Raw genomic sequence first — 22,297 nt, 5'->3', positions numbered from 1 at the left:
AGAAACAAATATAGCATCATCTCTATTCCCGACCCCCCGTCACATACCTAGTTACAGCCCCACCGTCGCCGGGCCCCTGCAGTCTTGTCGGCGCCGACTCCATCGAGCGATACACACATAAACATACACATAATCTTCGAAACCCAGTTATGTGACACCGCCGTCCATGGCCGGGACAGGTTTCTTGGTGCCCCCGTGGTACCGCAGCGGCCGGCCCCAGGCGGCCGACATGGAGCTCTGCAGCATAATCTGGGGCGCTTCCTTGTGTTGCGCCGTCTTCACCGCTGCGAAAGCGGCCCATCAGACGTGGACGGTGTGCCGGCGCAAGCGGCGCGTCAGCGCCTACATCGTCATGATCTGGGCCGAGTGGATCTCCAGCGTTACGATATCTATCGTCTGCTGGTTGTTCCTCAAGGGGAACATCAACCCCAGGTCAGTAGGCTGACGAGCAGCACGTTACAATGATACGCACACTTTTCGTATTCCTCTGATCCTTCTTTCTATTCCCAAAAGAAAGAGAATGGAATAGAAAAGGTTGTGCAACCCTCTCTCTCTCTCTCTCTCTCTCTCTCTCCTTCCATCGCCCCTCGAGTTTTTGGGGCACTTGGGCTGACATACTGCCGTTGATTAGCTTTTGGCTGTTCTTTGCAATTTGTATGTGTTCCCAGGGCGAAAACTGTTCTCATGGACTATGCTAACCTCGGCATATCAATTTCAGTATGTTTATGGACTATACAGGCAAGTTTACCCCCTATTTCGCTCTCTGTGTATCTGCATTCCTCACTACGTGCGCCTGGCTAACACGCGAAACCCACCCCAGATGCAATGCATCCTCCAGATCATCCTCAACCGCGTCTCGATACTGACCCTGGACCGGCGCCGGGCGCGGCAGCTGCAGCTGGCCACCTTCGTCGCCATCACCATGATCAACATCAGCGTCTTCTGCATCTGGATCCCGGCCCAGCTGCAGATCTCGAACCGCTACACCCACATCAACGACATCTGGGACCGCACGGAAAAGGCCGTCTTCGCTGCCATCGACGCCGGCCTCAACGCGTACTTCCTCTGGGTCGTCCGCACCAAGCTCATCGCCAACGGCCTCACCAAGTACTGGGCCCTCTTCCGCTACAACATCGCCATGATCTGCGTCTCGATCTCTTTGGATGTGAGTGAGAAGCATATACCACTGACTATAACGGGGAGAGAAACCGTACTTAGACATTAAACAGTTGATCCTGATCGGATCCATGTCACTCCCAAGCGGCCTCATGTGAGCCTCTCAAGAGCCCCTACTCCTAGAACCCCATGTTTCGTGCTGCTAACATGTGCTGTCCTGTCCCCAGCTACATCCAATTCCACCCGCTCACCTACCTCATCAAGCTCCACATCGAGCTGAATCTGGCCGAGCTGATCGCCAAGGTCGTCCAGGCCACCAACCCCCTCAACGTGACCGACCTCGAGTGGACCACGACGGCGTGCGAGCCCTCGTCGCCCCCGCCTCCGCCCCCGCCAATTACGAGCGCCCTGGGCGGCATGAAGCGGCCGCGGCCGACGCGCTCGCTCAGCGGGCTGGACTCGCTCGAAATGCTCGAGATCGACCTCGGGATGGTCCCGATAAAACACCACCGGCTGTTTCCGGGGGTCGCGCGGGGCGGGGAAGTAGTGGGAGAAGGAGGAGAGCGGATCGGGACACAGGCAGTCGTACGCCACCGCGGTCGCGGAGAGTCCGTCCGCGGAGACGACGAAACTCCAGACCGTGGATGATGATTTAGAAGAGAACGCGGGAGAGAAAGAGACGAGTGGCAGTGATGAGGATGGCGGCAGAATATACCCTTCAGCTACGCAGATAACGTGGGACGATAGAGACAGTATTAGAAGCGTCCCGGTTCTTTGAGCCTGAAAAAGATTGGGGTTTTGGATAGAGCTAAGTATATCTAATCACAAGCGTGTGTCATTGCGTTGGACTTTCCTTCCCCTCCCCAGCCCCTAATCTCTCTTCCAGATCTTTGAATGATGAATCGACAGGATATTCATTCTGGGAGTGCATAGGCGCTAGGGAAAAGAAAGACGCATGTTTCCCGCGCCAGTATGAGAGGTCGCAAAGCACCGTCAAACTGTTCACCCTGTCCTTTTGGGTAACTTTGATGGCCGAGGGGCGCCTGCACCTCTTCTCGCCAGGGCGCCGGCTGCACCGGAGACGGAGCACGATGACGAGGAGGCCGATGACGTAGACGGGGTGTTCTTCTCTTCTTTTGAGTCGCCGTCAGAGTCGTCAGAGTCGTCGGAGTCAGAGTCGTCGGAATCATCATCATCATCATCATCCTCTTCTGTCATATCCTGCCCCTCCTCCGCCACCGCCGCTATCAGTTCCGATCGACGACGACGACGACGACGACGACACTGCTTCCACCGCACGTTAAGCCAGCTGTAACCGTGGTAGACGCCGGTGCCGAGCCCAAACAAGACGAGCAGAAGCGCGCCCCCGGCGACTGCGATCGTCATCATGGCGAGTAGGCCGAGCCCAAAAAAGAACAGCACGCCGCCGACGACGTGGGTAATCATTCCCCATACAGTCGGTGGCATGCCGTAATCATCTGACGGATGGAAGGCGGCGGGCGGCGGGGGTAGATCGTCATCGTAGTCTATCGACGAACTGACGGTATCTGTCGTCGTGGCTCGATGATTGTCTACCGACGTAGCAACATCAGCTGGCATGCTTTGGCCATCATCCATTGGAGAAGAGGTGGTGATGGTGGCTGGCGGCGGAGTTGGTCATCTACCAGAGTGGTAGTGGTGATAATGATGGTGTTGGTGGTGGTATCGATGACGCTGGCCATTGCTGCTGTGTCGTTCGTAATGGCGATATTATTAGAGGAAGGTGCCGTCGCCCAGGCCATTCTGAAGCCCCAGCCTATACTGAGCGATGCGTTCATGGCCGACGCCTGGAACGCGAACGAGATATGCGCCATGATCAGTTGTCGTCGTCGTAGTTTGAGGTTGCTGGGATTGGTTGGTGTTGAGAAGGGTACGAAAGGACGAAAAACGGTGCATGTACGAGTTAGTAGTTTGGATCATGCGCGCAGATTTGGGTATGTGCCCATTGCGAAGGTTCGTGGCATGACCGGTTCAAGATACTTACCATGCTTGGTGTTCCAGTCGTGTACGCCTTCATAAGGTTCGTCGTTAAATAGGCTTGGATTGCCCTCAATGGCAGTAAAGTCAAAGGAGACTTGTAGGACTCATACCAGACACTCATCGTATATATCCAGCTATATCGCCGGGAAATGTCTTCATGTAATGAGATACTAACTCCAATTCAAAAAGGCATTTACTTCATTCAGGTTGGCTGAATACTAATAGAGTCAAAGAATACTTCTGAAAATGACACCTTAGGTGCTTTTGTTGTAAAGAATGATACGAAGTCCTCATTGAATAAAATCAAACCCGTGCCAGAGTGCCGTTCACTTTACCCGCGCGTATTAAAGATTGATTGATTGATTGTGCGACTTAAGAGTCATGAACGAAGACGACGAACCTCCACATCTAAAACTACTTTAACTAGGGATGTTCCTTGCCTAGGCCGACTGAAGTGTCTCAATCAGAAGAAGTCCTCACATGTGTCAATGGGGAAACAGTTGACAACACTACTAAGTCTTCAATCTAGTAAGATCAAGTGAAATATGAACCATTGTTTTTGTTCTTGTGTCTTAGTGACGTATTGGTACATCACGTATCATCGCGCTCATGGGATATCGTAAGAGAAGTAGAAGAAGGTATATACATTTAGAAGAGAAAACCCCGAGAATCAGGGATGTGTAAAAGATGCCATTGCTCGAAGTCAACGAGCTTTGGCAAATGGAGGGCAATCCTAGTTGTGCTGTATTCCAACCCGGCATGTTTGTATGCTTTCCGGGCCATCATTTGCATTCTCGACAGGCAGACAGGACATGCCTCTGATCTGTTGTTGGTCCAGGTTCCTTAAAGGCTGAAGGCCTTCTTGGCACGCTGCCAGTAGGCATTGCGGTCGTCAGTGACGGTAACGCCGACGCACTTCATGTAGGCAGCAAAGCCCTCATCGTCTCCCTTGGCCAGGGCAGACTGGGTGGCCGAGTCGCACTGGGTCATGAGGTACCAGGCGCCGGAGCCGAAGTTGTACTTGTCGTCGGTGACCATGGCCAGGAGCTCGTTCTTCTGGGCGTCCGGGCTGTTCTCGGTGAAGCTGGCGGCCTTGGCCTTGAGGTCGGGGATCGAGGCGGCGTACTTGACGTTGTTGGGGTACATCTGCATGTTGGCGGTGCCCTGGCCGGGGCGGCCGGGGCTGACGTTGTGCTTGTACTTGAAGTCGCCCGACTCGTAGGCCATGAGGGCCAGGACGCCGGCGATCTGGCCCGCGGCGTAGACCTTATAGTCCTGAAAGGACTGGATCATGAACGGGGCGGCCTGCTGGGCGGTGCGGCAGTCGGCCGAGCCGTCGCACGACTTGGAGCCGGGCGCGATGGCGAGGACCATGTCGACGGCGGAGCCTCCGCGGCGCTCGATGGGGCTGGCGGCGGCGAGGCCGGCCAGGAGGAGGGAGGTGGCGAAAGTGAATTGCATGATGAAGGTGAAATGAGAGACTAGCTCTGTGTCAAGGTGAAAATTTTTGGATGAATGTGGATGATGACCGTCTCGGACGATCTGTCTATGTCCTTTTTGTTCGATTTGCTCGAATAAGTAATCCCGCAACTCGGTTGCTTTCTCTAACGGCGGACTGAAGGTCTTGATAGCTCGACGCAAGGAACCAAAGCGATTGCTAATGATGACCTTGGCGGAGTAGACAAAGAGTGGCGTAGACAACAATCAATCGTGTAGGGAAGTCACGGGTCAGGTTTAAGTTGACGGACAAAGACGAGGCTCTGGACCGAGGTGAATGAATGAACGGAGGTTGATGAAAGGAAGGACAGGTGAGGAGGAGTAGACGAGATGATGAGAGACACGAGTGAATGAATATCAAGTCAGATCTTAGTGGCGCTGCTCCTTCTTTTTGTATTTCCACCCTCCCTGACTCGAAGGGCGCTTTGGCTCGTCGGGTCGTAGTACCTTACCGACTAGCTGCTAGCCGACATACGAAGGGATATGTACCTGACCCCTAATGTGACCCATGGCTACGGATCCAGGCCAACTTTTGCGGCGAAAGAGAGGCGGCGGATCGATTACCTTCGGGCCATATGAACCGGGATCTGCAGGAGTTGCATTGTGATAGCTGAGGGCCACTCACCACTGGAGGTCCAGCCGTCTGGCTGTGCAGGGGTGGGCTACAGGCAGTCTACAGGGGGCTTTGGGGGTCCTCTCCAGAACTCTCGTACTAGAGAGGACGCCACTGGGCGGGAAAGCCGTGTGGAGTGCAGACAAGCTTTTCGCCCAGCCAATTGGTGGCCTCCGTCTCGTTTGCCCGAGGCCTGGTGAAACAGCGGACGCACTTGAAACAAAGCTCATCACCAACAGCCAACGGAATGATTGGCCACAAGCCTCCAGCTGCACTTGTTGCACATCGTCCTACCAGTTCGTTCGATGTTATGGCCGTTGATGGGGTTTGATTGTTTAATTCTCTCTTATTTTTCTTTCGGGCTGGACCATTCATTAGTTATGCTCCTGGTTTGCACACTTGCGCAGGAACCAACGAGCATAGTGCATATGGCCTAGGTCGGATCAGGGGGCCAGAAAGAGCCGCTACCTCCGAACCGTTCCTGGTCCTTGGTGATGATTGCAAGGCGCAGCACACATACACGAGCAAGCACTGGCTGATGCCCATTGCCGCTTGCCGAGGAGGCCCTGCGGCTCATGATTACTATCATGGTCATATGCAAAAGAAAAGGTCTTTTGAATTACTACATCAAAGATGAGGATGACATGCAGGCTACGTATATGTTATTCCTACTGTTCCTACCAGCATACGAAGGAATGTGATCAGATCTGTAGACTGGGCATTGCTATGAGATGTAGTCGATTGACCTATTTCTGTATTCGGAAATAGGAGCCTCTTCTCCATTGAATTACTGTATGCGCCGCTTGCGCCGCTGGCACTGGCCGTTGGCCCCCAAAGCCAAAGCCAAAGCCAAAGTGACAGTGACACTTCCGAGCGTCGTACGCCCCCACCAGTCAAAAGAAGCTTGGGCCATCCCATCGGGCGGCCGCCTGTGACTTTAAGCTCCACTGAACTGTCAGCCAGCCAGCAGCAGGACGGACTGGACGACCTTCTTTTTGAGCCTTGCGGATTTTGAAGCTTCAGCCAGCCAGCCAGCATGAACAAGGCAGGGACCTAGCACATTGGAAGTTGGAACACCACACTCATTTCAACACAGCAGCAAGCAAAAGTACATACGATCGCAACTCCGTTGTACTTACATACCGAAGACCGCCATCTACCCAAAAAGCTAGCGTCATATCCTCCTTGTTTGTGCTCCAGCCCGTGCGTTATTACCTGTCTGCCCATTGCCTGGTGGTGTACACACAAACACATACCTACGTACATACATGCCATATCGGTAGGATCAACAAGTCAACATGTCGCTCGCACCCTATCTTAACAGTAAGTTTAAGCTTCCCACAAGTCCACTACTCCGCCCCCTCCTCCAATTCTACCGAAAATAGTTCGTATACGAGCTTACAGCATGGGGATTCTGACAGCTTGGTAGAGAAAGTATGCGTGATGACGGCTGATTCCCGGATCCTGGTCGGCGAGCTCTCCAGTTACGACACGCAAACCAACCTGGTAAGTTTAGCAAGCTCGGCCTCATTCCTCTCCCACACGTATCCTGGCGTTTGCGGATGGCTGACCATGGTGGCGGAACAGGTGTTGTTAAAAGCCGTAGAGCGCGTGATCCGCTCGCAAGACGACGACGAACCCTCGAGCGAAGTCCCCATGGGCGGCCTCTACATTGTGCGCGGCGACAACGTCTGCACCATCGGTCTCGTGGTGGAGGATCTGGACAACAGCATCGACTGGACAAAGGTCAAGGGCGAGGCCATCGGCGGCATCAAGCATATCTAAACGCCAGCGAACGCCGGGACCACGAACGATCGATCGGACGAACATGAGGGGCGAGGGGGAAGGGGGAGTCTTCTTGCATATTTAGGGCGTTAAGGAAAATTGTAATGCCTTTTATTTTTCTCTTTTATTTTTGGTTGGCGGCTATAGGAATTCGATACCAAAACTCCTGGCAGGGGTACGCCCTGCCTCAATGATACCACACATCTTTGCGTCATGCTGACATTTGTCTATTCTGGAGAACCAATATGTCTAATAGGATGCAGTGCTATTTATGGATCGCTTATGATGTCAAATCTAAATCTTGCCAAAGAGCTGCTGCATCAGGAAGGGCGCGAACGTCTCAGGTCCGGGGCTCTCAGCGAATCGGTGCACTCTGTTTCCCCTCCTTGCGCTCAGCCAGCCGAAGTCGTCGCCCGGGACCTCCTCGACATCCACAGCCCCTGAAGCGTCCGTAGAAACACCGACAGCCGAAGGCTCGCCCGCTCTCTTGCGGCCTCGGCGGTCAATCAGATGCATGCCGTGCGTCCACTGTCCTGAAGTCTCCACTCGGATATCCTCCGGGGCACCGGCCACCGTCTTCCAGCCCGGGTGGTCGTGGGTCAGCATGTACCAGATTGTCACGGGGTCGTGCAGCGAGAGACCCGGCTCGACCTCGTCCCCGTAGCTGCCCAGAACCTTGCGGAACACGCCGCTCATCATGGTGTTCACCCAGGTGGCGAGCGGGCTTCCCGCATTGACGTGGGGGTGATGGTGTCGAAGAAGAAGCCGCGGTTCAGCAAATGGGGCGTCGTAAGATCCAGCGGGAATAGGCTCAGTCGCAGCTGTTTGGAGAGCTTCTCGGGGTAAGGGCCCAGTCGCGCAATCTTCTCGGGGACCACGGGCATGGTCGAAGCCGGTGCGGCCGAGGTCAGGGCGAAGACGCGAGCAGTGGCGATGGCGTCGGCGTACGTGTTGAACTCGGCCACGGGTGTTACGTTGCCGGGGCACTCGAGGGCGCCGCCCATAACGACGAGCTCCTTCACCCGCAGGAAGGTCTCGGGGTCCTCGGCGGCGGCCATGGCGACGTTGGTCATGGGACCGACTGCGCAGATGGTGATGCTGCCCTCAGGCTCCTCCTTGAGGATCCGGAGGATCTCCTTGTGCGCAGGCAGCTTGGAGGGCTTGAAGTAGGAGTAGAAAGAAGGGTCCTCTGATGCGCCGGGGGCGTCGTCATGGAAGAGCGACTTCCATGTATCCGCCGGATTTAGGTGGGGGTGCTAGGTCTTGATGTCAGCTTCCGCAGATCAATCGGTATGTTAGAAGGTATTGTCAACGTACAGTTTCATGAACTCCGTGCAGGCCATCCGAACCATCTAAATAATGTTAGTTTCCCTCGTACTTTGGGATATAGCCGAGGAAGTAGACTCACGGAAGCCATCTTCCATCAATATCTCCTCCTCAAGAGCGTGCTCCGGTCCGATAGCCACGATGGGCTTGTACGCCCTCAAAGCATCGAAGCCCAGGGGCCGGCCCTGAGACTTGCGCCATTCCATTTCCTTGTCGAGCACGTGGAACATGGCGACGACGTTCTTGAGGCAGCTCTTGAGGTTCACGTTGCCATACGTCACGCTGAGCATGACCAGCTCCAGATCTTCTGGCGATGAAGCAAGAGCAAGGAGCATAGCAATCATGTCATCGACACCTGGGTCACATTGATGGTGAGTAACATTGCAGAAATCTCTCGAAATGCAACTCTCAAAGGAAGAGACTTACCCGGATCGGTGTCGAAGATGACTCTCTGCTTAGGCGCCATGATGGATATGCTATCGATGCTTGACCGAAATTCCCAAAATAGGAGCAACAGCGACGAATAGGTATAAAAAGCGGATTCTAGGGCGAGCGCGGCCAAAGTAAGTTTGGAATGATTTCTATGAGAATGCCGCTGGGAAGAAAACAGTTAGACAGTCAGGCGCAGTGTAAACGACTGCCAGTATATACGCGAGTTCACCTGTTCAGTTAAAGCAAGTGAAAGTTGACTGGGAAGTGCTCCAAGCTGTTTTCCTGGAGCTATGATGCCCTTACTCCGATAGATAAGCCGCGGCGGCCCAGTTAAAGCATTCAATGAAGCCCACCAGGGCCACCGGTCACACGGAAGTAAGGCATCTTCGATTTCATCTAGAAAGCATACAATCATGTACGTAGATTCCACTGGCCGAATATATATCGTCAGGTCGCCCGATCTCTCTCCTATTTCCCAGCTCTCTGTCAACCGATGAGGCTCTGTCTGATGCTTTGTGCTTGCATGTAGATTTCTTGTAGAGTTGAGGCGGGGCTAATCAACTACCCCGCAATCTCTCTCAGTGCCACTGCACCTGTTCTATTTATGCAGACCTTGTTCTGCCTACTTTAGGGTAGCATTGAATGGCGCTACTCTTGGAGGTAGTGAGAGAGCTCAGGGAGATGTTAGGCTGTTCAACAAGTACAGTAGCGTGCAAATCGTGCTGCTACCCGACAGTCAGCAGTTGTTGCCCCTGTTTGCCCCTAACTTGGTATCCCGCTGATCTGTTTCCTGAATCTAGAGGTGGATTGATGTCTCGTTGCCTGCAACTAATGATCTTGGTGCAGATGTTGGTCACACAGGCGTTGGAATACGTGCTTTGATCACTTTTCGTGCGGAGTTTACGTACATACACACTCAATCTGACGCACAGATACCGATTGCCCATGTATCACTGCAGTTCTGACTGCAGGTTGTCGGGACTGCAATGACCAAAGCTCCAAACCCCCAAACCACCCAGGTTCGCAAAAAGCAAATAAACCGCCTGCAGTGGATATGGGAAACGTCCCGCTTGCATTCCCGTGCAACACATAAAAAAGCATCTCCAGATTACGTCCCTGGCTAGTTGTCTTGTATACCGATCGGGAAGTACAAGGAGCACGGGCGGGACACCGGTAGATAGCAGGAGAGGGACTTCATCAATGTTGGTTGCTCACACACAGCGTATCAGATACTGCCTCAGTTCGGAAAGGCACATGTGAATACATTAGGTTTCATTAACCTACCTGCCCAGATGTACTACTTTCAATGTTAATGATTCTGAACAAATCTACTGTAGACAGCACACTGCATAAATTGATCTTTCGATTGTTATCGCGCTTGAGCCCTCTTCGGGGTCGAGTTGTCGTGAGGTTCTGGCCCTCGCTTTGTCTCGGTCGGGCCTGGCGTGCTTGGTGGCCTGGCTGGCACCTGGGTCTCAAATCGACTCCAGGTCGGAGAGTTCGTTGCCTTACGTGAATTTGGAGAGCCGGGGAATTTGACTGGAGTATCTCCGTCCGATCCACTATTCCCAATGGCCACGTTGAGAGAGTCAAGCAGAGCGCCAAGACTTTGCCATTTACAGCTTCCCCTTCTCTAACATTCAATCCATCCTGATCGAAACAATATTCAATATTCTCCCGCCCTACCATTTATTCGGCTTCACCAGCGGCCATTCTGCCATCCATCCCTCCCTCTTTCCACACACTCTCACTATTATAGTAGTGCACCCATCATACCACACTCCAGTGTCAGCAGAACAATCGGCTAATCGGATTCCTAAATTCCCGATCTACTTGACACACAGCTTCCTTCCCCCAATCCACCAGATGTGTTAGCTCTCTTGATCCTTTTACACACCTTCACAATTAGTTGCGACTACCCAGAGCAACGCTTCACAACCTTCTCCTTCGCATTCTGACATCCGTCATTGGCGTAGCACTTAAACGACATTGTCGCTAGTGTCCCATTTGTCCCCAAGCACCAGATCCATCCTGTCCAACTTGCGACAGCTAGCTGTCTGTTATTGGCAAGTAGATCGACACTGCCACTGATCTTGTGATCGTGACCCCAGACGTCCTTTCCACAGCACCAATTACCCAATAATTGTCACAATGGAGAACATCAGCACCAGCACCCTGACCACGGTCGGAGGATGGGCGGTCATCATTGGCGTCGGTGGCCTGATTTACTACAGAGCTCAGACTAAGGCAGGTCGCCGGCAGCCAGCCAGCAAGAGCAGCTCGTCACATGCCAAGATCCCCACAGGCGATTACGAGAAGAATGTAGCTGCTGCTGCTACCGCTACCAAGAAGAAGGCTGAGAAGGCCCTCAAGCCCAAGCCCAAGCCAGCGGCCTCCACCACGACTACCAATGCCGACACTGCCAAGACGTCAGGTACCGATTACGACCCCGAGGCCGAGGCTATTGCGAACAAGAGGGCGAACGACGAGTTTGCCCGTCAGTATGCCAATGCCAAGTCGGGTACCAAATTCGAGGCCGCGAAGAGAGACGACAAGAAGGCCAAGTCGATCAAGCAGTCGCGCGCCCGGGAGATCGAGGTTCCCGATGACAAGATTTCGGTCCCGTCCTCCACGACTGGCGATGCCGACGACGATCTCTCCGAAGCAAACTCGCCCGAGGTCAAAGCTGCCGATAGCCGTGATGTTTCAGACATGCTTGAGCAGACTTCTCCCGGACCCTCGGTGATGCGCATTACGGACACCGAGGCTGTCAAGGCCAAACAGAAGAAGGAGAAGAAGGCAGAGGTTGTCGAGTCTAAGAAGCAGCGTCAAAACCGCAAGAAGGCGGAGGCTGCTAAGGCTGCGAGGGAAGAGGAAGAAATCGAGCGCAAGAAGCTTGAAGAGGCCCAGCGTCGACAGGCCCGCATTGCCGAGGGCCGTGCTGCCAAGGACGGCTCTGGCTTCATGGCCGCTGCCAACAAGGAGAGCGTCTGGAAGCCCAAGCCTGAAGAAGAGTCTGCCAAGCGTGTAGAGCTTCTTGACACTGAGGAGCAGAAGCCCGCTCCCAAGGCTGCCAGCGTGAACGCTCCCAAGCCATCATCTTCTGCAACCAATTCTTCTTGGATGTCCGCCGTCCCCTCTGAGGAGGAGCAGATGAAGCTGCTCCAGGACGAAGACTCCTGGAACGAGGTCACCACCAAGAAGAGCAAGAAGGGAAAGAAGGCCAACGACAGCTCCGCCAACCTGGCCTCCTCTACGGAGAATGTCGCTGCCACTGCGACTCCGGCTGTTGCTCCGGCCCCCAAGGCCCCTGTCAACGGCAACAGCAAGACCAAGCCCACTCTCAGCAGCAGCTCTTCGTTCGCTGCCCTGACCCCCGATGAGACGACTGACGATAACGAGATTGAGGAGGAGTGGGAGGTATGAACTCGTCATTCCTAAACGACAATGATGATTCGACGTTGTCAGTCGGGCATGGATATTAATGAGCGACCTTTTACACCCCATTCTGTCAACGTACATTACTTTCTCGAGATCGCATTGTACACTGCGTCGCAGATCTCTTTCTCAAACTAGGCGATTATATTTCACAGGCATGGGCATTCAGACCAAAAAGTTCGGCTTGGATCGGGACGGAGTTTAGGCCTTATTTGAGCTGGCCATACGAGAGATTCCAGACTCGTTGCATTTTTGTATTGTACAACCCAACCACAACTTGTTTCAACCAGACTCCCCTATTCGCTGTAAAAGGCGAATGCACTTGTGTTTTCCAGGATGAGGATCCGAACGAGCACCGCACATCACGACGAACCACAAGTGACGACCAGTTTCCCTTATATTTGCATCGCTCTCGCTTGTTTAGCGAGAAATTTGCATTTCGTTTGCAGTGCAGTGTACGAGGGCAAGACATCAAACCACCATATTTCCTTCAGTTACGTGGCAATAGGGAGGAGACGAAGAGGAGGACTGGGGCCACTTAAAGCTCGGCGGCGATCTGGGTGGCCTGGATGGATGAGACACTGGTAGTGGTGGAGCCATAACCATCCAACCAACTTCCAAGGGGTCGTCATCGGTGGTTCGCTTGATATGCTTGAGATTGTTCTCATCACGAGCAAAGATTGGGAAGCGGAGGAAAGACCGCATCATCCTTTTTTTTCTCTCTCTCTCGTGTGGAAAAACTTTCTAGAAGGCAGAGCAGAACGACAACCAATAATTGGAGGTGTTCATTTTGTGCACATGTCAGTCATTTCCCTGGTCGGAGTGAATGAATGAATGCGAATGCGAATGAATGAATGGCTTATGTGATATGCGATAGTGCCGAATGAATGTTCTCCTGCTTGCCACTTGTCTTCCGCCTCACAGGAATTGCTTTCTTTTTTGTCTGTCAAAAACGCCATGCATAGGTAAGCATGTGTAAGATGAAGATGTATCTAATGTAATAATAATCCTAATGAGTACGTATGTAAGTGTCTATGCATGCGACCCCCTGGCCGCAGATCACTGCAGTCAATTAATGAAATGATCAGCCATACATATGCAATTCCGAAACTCAAGATCAACCTTATGGTTTCTAGGGAGACTCTTGTCCTTAATCGGCAATCTCCATGGCAATGTGTTGGTTAGGAGGTGTTGTCCAGTGGCAACTGTAGACTTGTTGATTGCAAATTAACACGTCCAGGACAAGGCAGAGAGGCTCCTCTGGGTTCTACAGTATCTGCTCGCACAACAGCCAGCCAGTCAATCATGTGTTAACAGAGAATGGCCTCAATGCCAGCGTGCCAGTTACAAATCACATAAGGGAGCATTCACGAGCGATAAAAAGCCATAGAGAACTGATGTTTAACAGCTTCGTCGAGATATATTCCATTCCTTTTTTGCATCTCTCGCCAGTCCGTCCGTCAACTTGCCGCCGACATAGCTACATACACATGCTTTTCTTTTCTTGGGAAACATATACCAAAAGAATGCTCTCCATACTACTCTTCTCTCCGTCCATCCATCTCATGCCAATGTAAATCTATGCCGGGACAAAAAATTAAAAAATGAAAACACACCATCAAAAAACTCCCCTTGTTTATGCTTCGTTTTTCCTTTCGGACCCATCCAGAACGCCTCGCATGCAGAAGTATGCTTTCCCCCAATTGGACAACACAAAATAATTGGAATAAAAAACACCGCCCGTTGGAGAAGTGTGAAAAAGAAGAAAAATTGGTGGGACCCATCGTGGAGCAAGTAAACAATTGCTTGCTTGCTTACTCCCACGTCGTGTCTTCTTAAAAAGGGCTTTTCCTACAAGGAATGAAGTGAAATAGGACGAGGATTCGCCGCGACGACGTTCCAGCATCTCTCGGTTCGAGGACGCAGTTCCAAAACGTCCCGCAATGTCACCATATTTGTCCGGTCGTCAGCAACCTAGGCCGAAGCTTGGACGGCAACGCCAGATGCCATGTTGACATCCTTAATCGGCGCAGCAATGGTGGCAGGGACCTTGTTGAAAGTCTCTTGCGAGGGCGAGCGGACCTTGTTGGCGATGTGGCTATCCGGTGTCGACGGGCGGTTGTTCTGCTCCGTCTTGGGGGCGCTGTTCTGCGAGCTGAAGATGGTCTCCAGCTTGGGTCTCTGTGCCGCCTTGGTCATGGCGCCCAACGACTCGATGCTGTTGCCTCGGTAGAACTCTTCGTCGTCGGAAGAATCGCTCTCGACCGTGATCGGCACTCGCGAGCGTCGCTTGCGGCGCGTCGTCGTCTTTTTCAACTCGGGCGAAGTGGTATCTGACGACTCGTTGGACAGGCTGCGGCTCCTGGTGCTATGCTGGCTCAAACCGCTACGCTGGCTCAAACCGCTACGGCTCGCGTTGGTGCTCCTGCGCGCAGTTGAGGGCCTGTTCAAGGCAGCCTGAAGCTCGGCCTCGGTGGGCGTATCGCTTCCCTGGCGCAGCTTCTTCTCGACCATCTTCTCGTGCATCCGCTTTCCGAGAGGAGGTCCTTCGTTGGTCATGGTACGGGCGCTCCGTGCGCTTCGCGCGCTTGCGGCGGTCCGTCGGCTGGCCTGGCTGGCAAGACTCATACTCCTGCTAGGAACCTTGCCCTCCATGATCTTGGCCGGTGGCGGAGGCTGCAGCATCCACTTAGCGGCATCCCTGTGCAGAGGTCGCTGGCTGACAACCGGAGGGTGGTAGTCGTTGACAGGCGGGTTCCTGACGGGGGCGTAGAAGTCGGTTCGCTCCTCCTCGGTCACGTTCTTCGGTTCCTTCTCCATACCGAGACTTGCCTCGAGCCTGCGTCCCGTCTGCTTGATAGCGTCCACAAACTTATGCCGCGTAGAAAAGCTCTCGCGACCCCATAATTCTTCGTCTTCGCGTTGGTATCGTTTCTTGTTCCAGTCGTCAGACCAACCTATACTGATAGATTGCCGCAGTTCCTCGCCCTCTGGTATAATTGTCGGACTGCTCCCTAAATGTGTGCTGTCCAGACCTATACTGCTGGCTGTTGTGCTCCTACTTTCCCTTCCTGAACTATTCAGTGCTCTCTGGCTTGTGTTCTTACTCGCAGTGGTGTTCTTTTTCGTCGGTAAACGTGGTCCCATCGTTATTTCTTCCGACCAGTACGGATTTGTGTTGAAGGGATCTGGATGTTGATATAATTCGGGCATCTCGGTTTGCATCCGCATCTTCTCCTCCCTGTCCTTCTTTGCTTTTTTCTTCGAGTCGCGATGTTCCCTCGCCTGGGCACATGGTGTGCAGGCCACCACATAGAAGATGGCCGACTGTAACGCAACACCGAAAGACATTGTGGCGGTTGTGTGGTGTAGTGCCTATATGGGGGGAATATAGGGGTGGGATGGACGCAGGAGGGGGACAAAAAGCCCAAGGGCTGTTTATGTTAAGAGGGCCGGCCGATTCGAAGTATACATTCGGAGAAACAAACAAATGGTTTTGGAATCCAAAGAGGAGGGTTAAGGTTGGGATAACAGAAGGTAAAGTGAAACAAAGAGTTAAAACCCGAAAAGAAGGAGTCGATTGTCGGTCAGGCGTACGCAATTGATCGACGTGTATTCGTCCTGGTGGGTGAGAGGATGATGTAGAGTGAGCGGGTGAGTGGTTGATGATTTGCTGCTGATCGTACTTGGATGTTTGTTACGGAAAAATGGTGGCAGTGCCGGTTCGGTGTCATGGAACGGAGGAACCAAACACACACCAGGCAAGACACACACACACGCGCACACAGGGAAGTGACCAGAGGCAATTAACTGTACGACAACGAGACGGGCTTTTCCCTCCTTTGGAAACACACCGGCTCGGCTGGGGCAGGAAGCACAAGGGAATGTGGTTGTGTGTTGGACAGCGCGAAGATCACGGGGATGCCTGTCACTGTCACCTTGTTGGTCTGATTGAACGGATCCAAAAAGAAGGTTTGGGTGATGTGAGGTGGTGGTAACAACAGCAACCCGATCTGATTTGGTTGAGCGGCTGGTGCAAAGCACGGGATTTCTGCGCAGACAGGGACAGACAAGGACACAGGGAGTGAAGAAGGGGGAGTATTGATGTGAGTAGACAGACAGACTCAGACTCGTACGTGTAGAGTAGGTAGGTAGGTACTCCGCTGTATGTAACAGACACGAACCGGACTGAACTGGAGAATAAAGGCCTGACCTTGCCTCACCTCGCTCCTCAGCCCCAGATGCCCAAGTTTCAGCGGTGGGAGGCTAAAGTAGTGGGAGATGCACGCTGCCAAGGTGGGACGAAGACCAGGGCAGAGGCAGGAGATTGGGATAATCGGCAGAAAAAACGTGGTGGTGATGCTCGAGTCGAGTTTCGTTGATTTGATCCAGTGCCGTCTGTTGCGCGGGTGGACACTACACCGACATCTGATGCTTGTTCCAATGGACGATGGGAATGGCAGTGTTTAGGGATGGGAGGGATTCGGCGTAGGCGTCGGCAGGGCAGGCAGGGCAGGCATGCGTCCAATCTATCAGTCCATGTGTACCGAGCGAGGGAAAAAGGAGTGTGGGGGGATGCCACAGATGCTCCCTTCCTCTCGGCCTGGTGCACTGCTAATGCAAGACAACGGCTTCGGCGATCCGAATAATGGAGATTTGCGAAACTAGCCTGCTAGAGTGACGAAAGACCGGGTAAGGTGGGATGCGACAGATTTGAGGTAGATTGATATTGAGGCGCCACCCGAGATGGGCTGCAACTGGCAATAATAATGAGGGAATGCGCAGTCGCTGGGGCTCAAAGAAGGTGCAGATGCGGCCGTATGTCTCTCTCTCTCTTGCCACTTTACTTTTTTTCGTTGATGCTAGGGCCCTGGTTGTTGCTACATTTGCATATCTTGAAACCCGGTTTTGTTCACGAGCGATCAATTGCAGGATTTCGACTGTTTGTTTCATCGCCTGTACATCACCAAAGGAAATGAGCGAGAGACGGCCAAATTGGGCCTGGTGGGTTTGCATTCTGGGGTGCGGCGGATGATCAATGGGAAAGGGACCACCCCTACAAGAACAACGTGTACATGGTCCGAATGTACAACTACCCGACCCCGACTGTACATGGAGCAAACGATAAGCGAACATCATTCAGCAACTGTTCTGCCTCTGTCTGGGGAGGTCATCTTGCAGGACAAACTGTTCCGACCAACGTCAGCAGCAGCAGCAGCAGGTTTCTGGTTTACGCAATCGAGGTCAGCTAGACCTGCAGCTGCTATGCAGGTCGCTGTGAGGGGTTTTGCAAAAGGACTCGTGGACTCAACCACCATTCGTTTGTTCTCCCCCCTGCCCCTTCCTTCCCTCCGGTAGGTTGCATTCCCAAGATCCCTTAGAAGGGCGAGCCTTGGGTGGTCGTGACATTTATTTATTATGCAATCGAACGTTTCTGGAAGAGGGGGAATTGACAGCTGGCCGTAGCCGGGCTTTTACTTTTAGGTCCATTGGATCAATAGTCTGCCCAGCTTGCCAGCCCAGCCCCAGCCCGTCAGTTGCGCCCAGACACTTTCGAGCAGGCAAGGTCACTGCTGCAGACAGTTTATCGTGGCATCGTGGCGTGAGGATGGCATTTGCATCTCGGAGGGACGGTTGGGGAGTGGGCGAGAATGGCGTTTATCCAATACAGGCAATTTCCTTTTCCCTTTTCAGATTTCCTGCGCTCCGCCCCAAACACAGTGGGCTGGTGGGTGGACGTTATCTGGCCACTCGCCCCGCCATGGACCCTTAGACCAGGGCAGGCGACAGGGGCATAGCTTGGAGGTGACAGTGCGTGGTATTCGACGTGTCTAGATGTCTAGACGTCTAGATGTCTACCACTCTGTGTATACCTAGCGACTATGTGGTTGACTTAATAGCACCGGTATAATCGAAGCAGATTCTTTGACAGTTAACATACACATACGATCCTTCTAGATCCCATGAAAATATTTTCCCAGCATCGCATGAATGCCCTTACTGCATCCAGTGGCCTCGGCCTGTCTACGAGGGCACCTCCCTCATTCGGTATACGAGGTGACACGGGGAATCTCCCAGGAGAGACTGTGTGGGTCGCTATGCAGCTGGAGCTTTCTCGCCCAACCCCACAGTCAATTCCCTCTAGAACTGGGGCCTCTGTTTTCTATCGGGCATCTCTCAGTCTCTCTTATCGTAACCCCCTGGTCCTGGTGAAGTCAAGTCGCCAAGGCAAATGCTTCCAGAAGCATTTTTTAAAATGAATGGCAAGGCCGTGTATGAAAACCCCCGAATCAAGATGCAGATACCCGCGTGATAGACCATCTACCGAGCTATTGTAGTATCAGTACCTGTAGATTAGGTATTCAGCTGTACCGAAGGAATGTTCCATGTGTTGGCTGCTCCTGATTCAAAAACATCACGACTCGTGATCAAACATGACAAACAACACCCCTATCAAACTCTTGAGAAACTGGATTATGGCTCCAAAGTCTAACACATACGCAGACATCAATATCACAAGTCTTCTTCAGGGGTAGTAGTAGTAGTAGTAGTAGTAGTAGTAGTACAGCAGTTTTCATTATCATCATGACACAATAATCTTATATGTACAAAACCCCACTGTCCATACATGTACCCAACAGTAATACACTTTACCAAATAATAAAAGAATACAGAGAAAAAAAACGTCTGAAACATATCATCGCGTCGTATACTTTTAACAAGCTTGAAGCAAAAAAGCAATGGATATCTCTTTCGTAATCATCACTCCTCCATCCCATTCACCACCCGCAGCGCCCGCCGGGGCCCCAACACCACGCTGAAAAAGTTCGGCTCCCGGCCATCCAGCAGCCCCTCCGTCGAGTGCCCGCTCGCCGTGCTGCGCGTCGCGCTGCTCTTGTTCCGCGAGACGCCGCCGCCCGTGTTGCCTGAGCTGGGACTCTCGAACCAGCCCCACGGGTTCCGGTCCTCGCTCGGCCGCGGCGCCTTGTCACTGCTGCTGTACTTGTGATGCGACGACGCGGTACCGGCCCCCCCGGTAGCCGACGAAGAAACACCAGGCGACGGGTCGTCGGAGTTCCACTTGGGCTCGCTCAGGAACGGCTGGTTCGCGCCGTTGTCGGGGCGCTGCTGCTGCCCGACCCAGCCGAACTGCTCGCGCGCGCTCCCGCCGCCCGAACTGCCGCCCGGCCGCTTGTTCTTGCGCAGCTTCTCCTTGATGGCGGCCGCGCCGCCAGCACCGGCCAGCGCCGCCCCGGCCCCGCCGTAGGTCGTGCTGTTAAAGTCGTGCGCGAGGCCGTTGTCGGGGGCGTCGCCGCCCTCCTCGGGAATGACGGCGCCGCTGTACCGGTTGGCCGCCAGCATGTGCTTCTTGTAGGCCGAGACCTGGCGGCGGTACAGCCAGGCGCAGAAGCCCAAATAGAGCGCCGCGACGCCGAGCACGCCCGCGACGACGCCGGCGGCGATGAGGGCGCCCTTGGGGGCGCCGCTCGGGCTGCCGTCTGAGTTCACGCCGGGCGGGAGCGAGGTCACGGTCGCGCCGCTGCCTGGCGCTGTTACCGTGAAGACGGGGGGCTTGCCCGTGGCGAAGGGTCCGTCACTTGCGGGTCCGGATGCTGGATGCGTGGCTGTAGCACCACCATCAGAGTTACCTCCAATGACAGATTGTACGACGTCGGGGACTTGGTAGCCGTAGCTGTCGGCCAGAATCGTGTTGTCCGCTGACAGATCGGCTGGATGGTCAGCGGCGGCGAACTCATTCTGCCACTTGAGGGAGGAGGCGTTGAAGTTGTAGACGCCTGCACCGTCACACTGAGTAGTCTGCCCGATGTAGCCGCCCACGACGATCATCTGACCGTCGCGCGCATGGCATGTATGTCCCGCACGCGCTGGTGGCTCGCCGTCCTTTTCGATGTCGACTTTGATCCAGGTAAAGGAGGGCACTGTGAGGATCCAAAGATCGGTGTATTGAGTTTGACCCGCAACAGGCAGCAGGTTCTGACCGCCATACAGGTAAACATTGAACGATGAGGCGTCAGGGGCCGAGAAGACGACCGCGCAGGGGTTCACACGCACTGGCGGGGCTTCACCGCGCGTCTGCTGGTGGTACCACACGCTGGTCTGGATATCGTACACGTCGATAGTGGACATGCTAGCGAACTCGGCAGTCGAGTCCTTGTTAGCGGTCGAGCCACCACCGAGACCCAGCAGGATCCCGCTGGGGCCCCAGCCGGGTACAAACACCAGCTGCCCGTCGGCCCGCTCAGTGAAGCCCGACGAGTCTTGGATCCCGCCCTCGGTGATGTTGCGGTAGGCGCCGCCCTCGCCCGCGCCCGAAGCGTGCAGCGAGTCGACACCATCGTTGGCGTAGCCCGGATGCGTGAACTCAAGCAGGCCCTTGAGGTAGACACGGTCGATCTGGTTGGACCAGCCCTGCGTCGTGGCGAGGTCGAGGTGGCCGCCAAAGTACCAGCTGCGCCCGAGCTCGGGGACGGAGACGCCCGCGCCCTCGCCGGCGCGCTGGATCGGCACGCCGGCGGGCTCCGAGGCGTTTCCGGCCGACGTCTTCGGGTTGTTGAACTCGGTCCAGGACTTGGCGGCGATGTCGTACTTCCATGTAGAGTACGGCTCCGGCTCGGTGTAAGGGTTGTCAGCAAATTCTCCACCGTACAGGAAGAGGTTGTTGTAGTCGTTCCACAGGTAGCCAAGAGAGACGGCTGGTGGACCGGACGGTTTTGCCAGACCAGTCATGGCTGGCGAGCTGATTTCCCATGATTTGGTAGTATCCAGAATCAGTAGGTTATTGTCTGTTCTATTGTCAGCCATTTTACTTTTCCCCTGCAGCAAACTCTCTTCTTACTCCAAGTGTTCTGCTTCTGGTCGCCTTCGGTTTTGGCCTGGCCTCCATAGATGTATATTGTGCCGTTGACCATGGCGGCTGTATGCAGTCAGTCAAATATACTTTAATCTTATCTTCCTATTCGGTTTCCAGGTACTCTACTCACATTGATGTGCCCATCTCAGACAGACATCGACGGGGCTGTCGGCGCGGGTGTCGAGGACGATGTCGCGTTTTACCGGAATGACGCCTGCATCTGCACCGCTGATCTCAACCTTTTCATAACCATGGCGATAACTGATGGCAGGAATAAAAACAGCAATGAGCAACGCAATCATAGTGAGACGGTGGAGGCCCGACACAGCGGAAGGGGGCGCACCGGCAGCGGACTTTATCTTGGGCCGTTTCGGCGACAGTTTCGACAACCAGCCTAGCCTCGTCTTGGACATCTCGTCTCCTCCTTCGTCGTCGCTCGAGTCTCGTCGTTCCCGAGGGCGCGGCGGGTTGGCGTGCTGGTCCTCGAACGAGAGGCCGATGATCTCGTGGAATTCTCTTTCGGTCATCATGCGGGAGGCGGCCGAGGATGAGGATCGTGCTCCATAGTGGTCGTTTCCGAATTCGTCGTCGTCGCCCAGGCCTATCTCCTTGAATATCGACCTCCGTCCTTTCCTTATGCTAGACATTGAGAATGAGGGTAGTTGTTGCGGCAGGCCCTCGCGTAGGCGGTGGGAAGTCTTGGTAGAGTCGAATCTGGGGCGCAGCGACGGTGCTTCAGGCCGATTCTCGACGCCCGGTGATGAGGAAATGGGATTATTACTGCGAGAGGGAAGATTGTTGAAACTCATGTTGGCTGCTGGCGACATATTTCAAACATTATCGCTCAGGCCATTATCCGCTTTATTTTGGCAGGCAACGCAATCGCAATACGAGTAGAAGAAAGGATGGGGAGTCACAACCTGGTGCTTTTACTGGTGGAGAATGATGGACATTAGGATGAGGTCACGCAGCAGCTCTTTAAATGCCCGACCAGACAGACGCGGCGCATTCTCTCGAAATGCAGGAGAAACCCTGGAGGCAAATGCCGGCAAGTAAGCCAGCACGCGGGGATACAGTAATGGACCATGCTCCGGGCTATTACTACTACGTTACGGGAGGGCGGCTTTGAAGTAGAGAAGCTCGCGAAGTTGGTGGGCAACTACATCCTCTGCTACCTCGAGCGGACGAGGGCTGCGCAT

The 22,297-nt window shown here is 54.0% G+C and overlaps 8 protein-coding genes across 8 annotated transcripts; 3 read left to right on the top strand and 5 right to left on the bottom strand.

Annotated features, from left to right (window-relative positions):
• Positions 1-166: 166 nt before the first annotated feature.
• PG986_012580 (uncharacterized protein) lies at positions 167-1,764 on the top strand (the record flags this gene model as incomplete). The annotated part of the gene is made up of 5 exons (XM_066848802.1): positions 167-432; positions 669-717; positions 821-1,165; positions 1,230-1,270; positions 1,344-1,764. The coding sequence occupies 5 exons, from the start codon at positions 167-169 to the stop codon at positions 1,762-1,764; spliced, it is 1,122 nt and encodes a 373-aa protein (XP_066695498.1).
• A 354-nt stretch (positions 1,765-2,118) lies between these two features.
• Positions 2,119-2,715, bottom strand: PG986_012579 (uncharacterized protein; the record flags this gene model as incomplete). Its single annotated transcript, XM_066848801.1, has 1 exon — positions 2,119-2,715. The coding sequence occupies one exon, from the start codon at positions 2,713-2,715 to the stop codon at positions 2,119-2,121; it is 597 nt and encodes a 198-aa protein (XP_066695497.1).
• Positions 2,716-3,978: 1,263 nt separating this feature from the next.
• Positions 3,979-4,596, bottom strand: PG986_012578 (uncharacterized protein; the record flags this gene model as incomplete). The annotated part of the gene is made up of 1 exon (XM_066848800.1): positions 3,979-4,596. The coding sequence occupies one exon, from the start codon at positions 4,594-4,596 to the stop codon at positions 3,979-3,981; it is 618 nt and encodes a 205-aa protein (XP_066695496.1).
• A 1,947-nt stretch (positions 4,597-6,543) lies between these two features.
• Positions 6,544-7,030, top strand: PG986_012577 (Sm-like ribonucleoprotein; the record flags this gene model as incomplete). The annotated part of the gene is made up of 3 exons (XM_066848799.1): positions 6,544-6,568; positions 6,675-6,751; positions 6,833-7,030. 3 exons carry the CDS (start codon positions 6,544-6,546, stop codon positions 7,028-7,030), a joined length of 300 nt encoding a protein of 99 aa, XP_066695495.1.
• A 294-nt stretch (positions 7,031-7,324) lies between these two features.
• On the bottom strand, positions 7,325-8,822 carry PG986_012576 (Inosine/uridine-preferring nucleoside hydrolase domain-containing protein; the record flags this gene model as incomplete). The annotated part of the gene is made up of 5 exons (XM_066848798.1): positions 7,325-7,721; positions 7,769-8,286; positions 8,348-8,382; positions 8,439-8,711; positions 8,783-8,822. 5 exons carry the CDS (start codon positions 8,820-8,822, stop codon positions 7,325-7,327), a joined length of 1,263 nt encoding a protein of 420 aa, XP_066695494.1.
• A 2,117-nt stretch (positions 8,823-10,939) lies between these two features.
• On the top strand, positions 10,940-12,214 carry PG986_012575 (uncharacterized protein; the record flags this gene model as incomplete). Its single annotated transcript, XM_066848797.1, has 1 exon — positions 10,940-12,214. One exon carries the CDS (start codon positions 10,940-10,942, stop codon positions 12,212-12,214), a length of 1,275 nt encoding a protein of 424 aa, XP_066695493.1.
• A 1,986-nt stretch (positions 12,215-14,200) lies between these two features.
• On the bottom strand, positions 14,201-15,577 carry PG986_012574 (uncharacterized protein; the record flags this gene model as incomplete). Its single annotated transcript, XM_066848796.1, has 1 exon — positions 14,201-15,577. One exon carries the CDS (start codon positions 15,575-15,577, stop codon positions 14,201-14,203), a length of 1,377 nt encoding a protein of 458 aa, XP_066695492.1.
• Positions 15,578-18,988: 3,411 nt separating this feature from the next.
• PG986_012573 (uncharacterized protein) lies at positions 18,989-21,907 on the bottom strand (the record flags this gene model as incomplete). The annotated part of the gene is made up of 3 exons (XM_066848795.1): positions 18,989-21,030; positions 21,084-21,161; positions 21,229-21,907. The coding sequence occupies 3 exons, from the start codon at positions 21,905-21,907 to the stop codon at positions 18,989-18,991; spliced, it is 2,799 nt and encodes a 932-aa protein (XP_066695491.1).
• Positions 21,908-22,297: the final 390 nt, after the last annotated feature.

The sequence above is a fragment of the Apiospora aurea genome, assembly GCF_038362705.1.
Source record: "Apiospora aurea strain CBS 24483 chromosome Unknown utg000008l_segment0_segment0, whole genome shotgun sequence".
Taxonomy (NCBI): Eukaryota; Fungi; Ascomycota; class Sordariomycetes; order Amphisphaeriales; family Apiosporaceae; genus Apiospora; species Apiospora aurea.
Note: the sequence above shows the minus strand (reverse complement) of the source record. Positions and strands in the feature narration are given on the sequence as shown.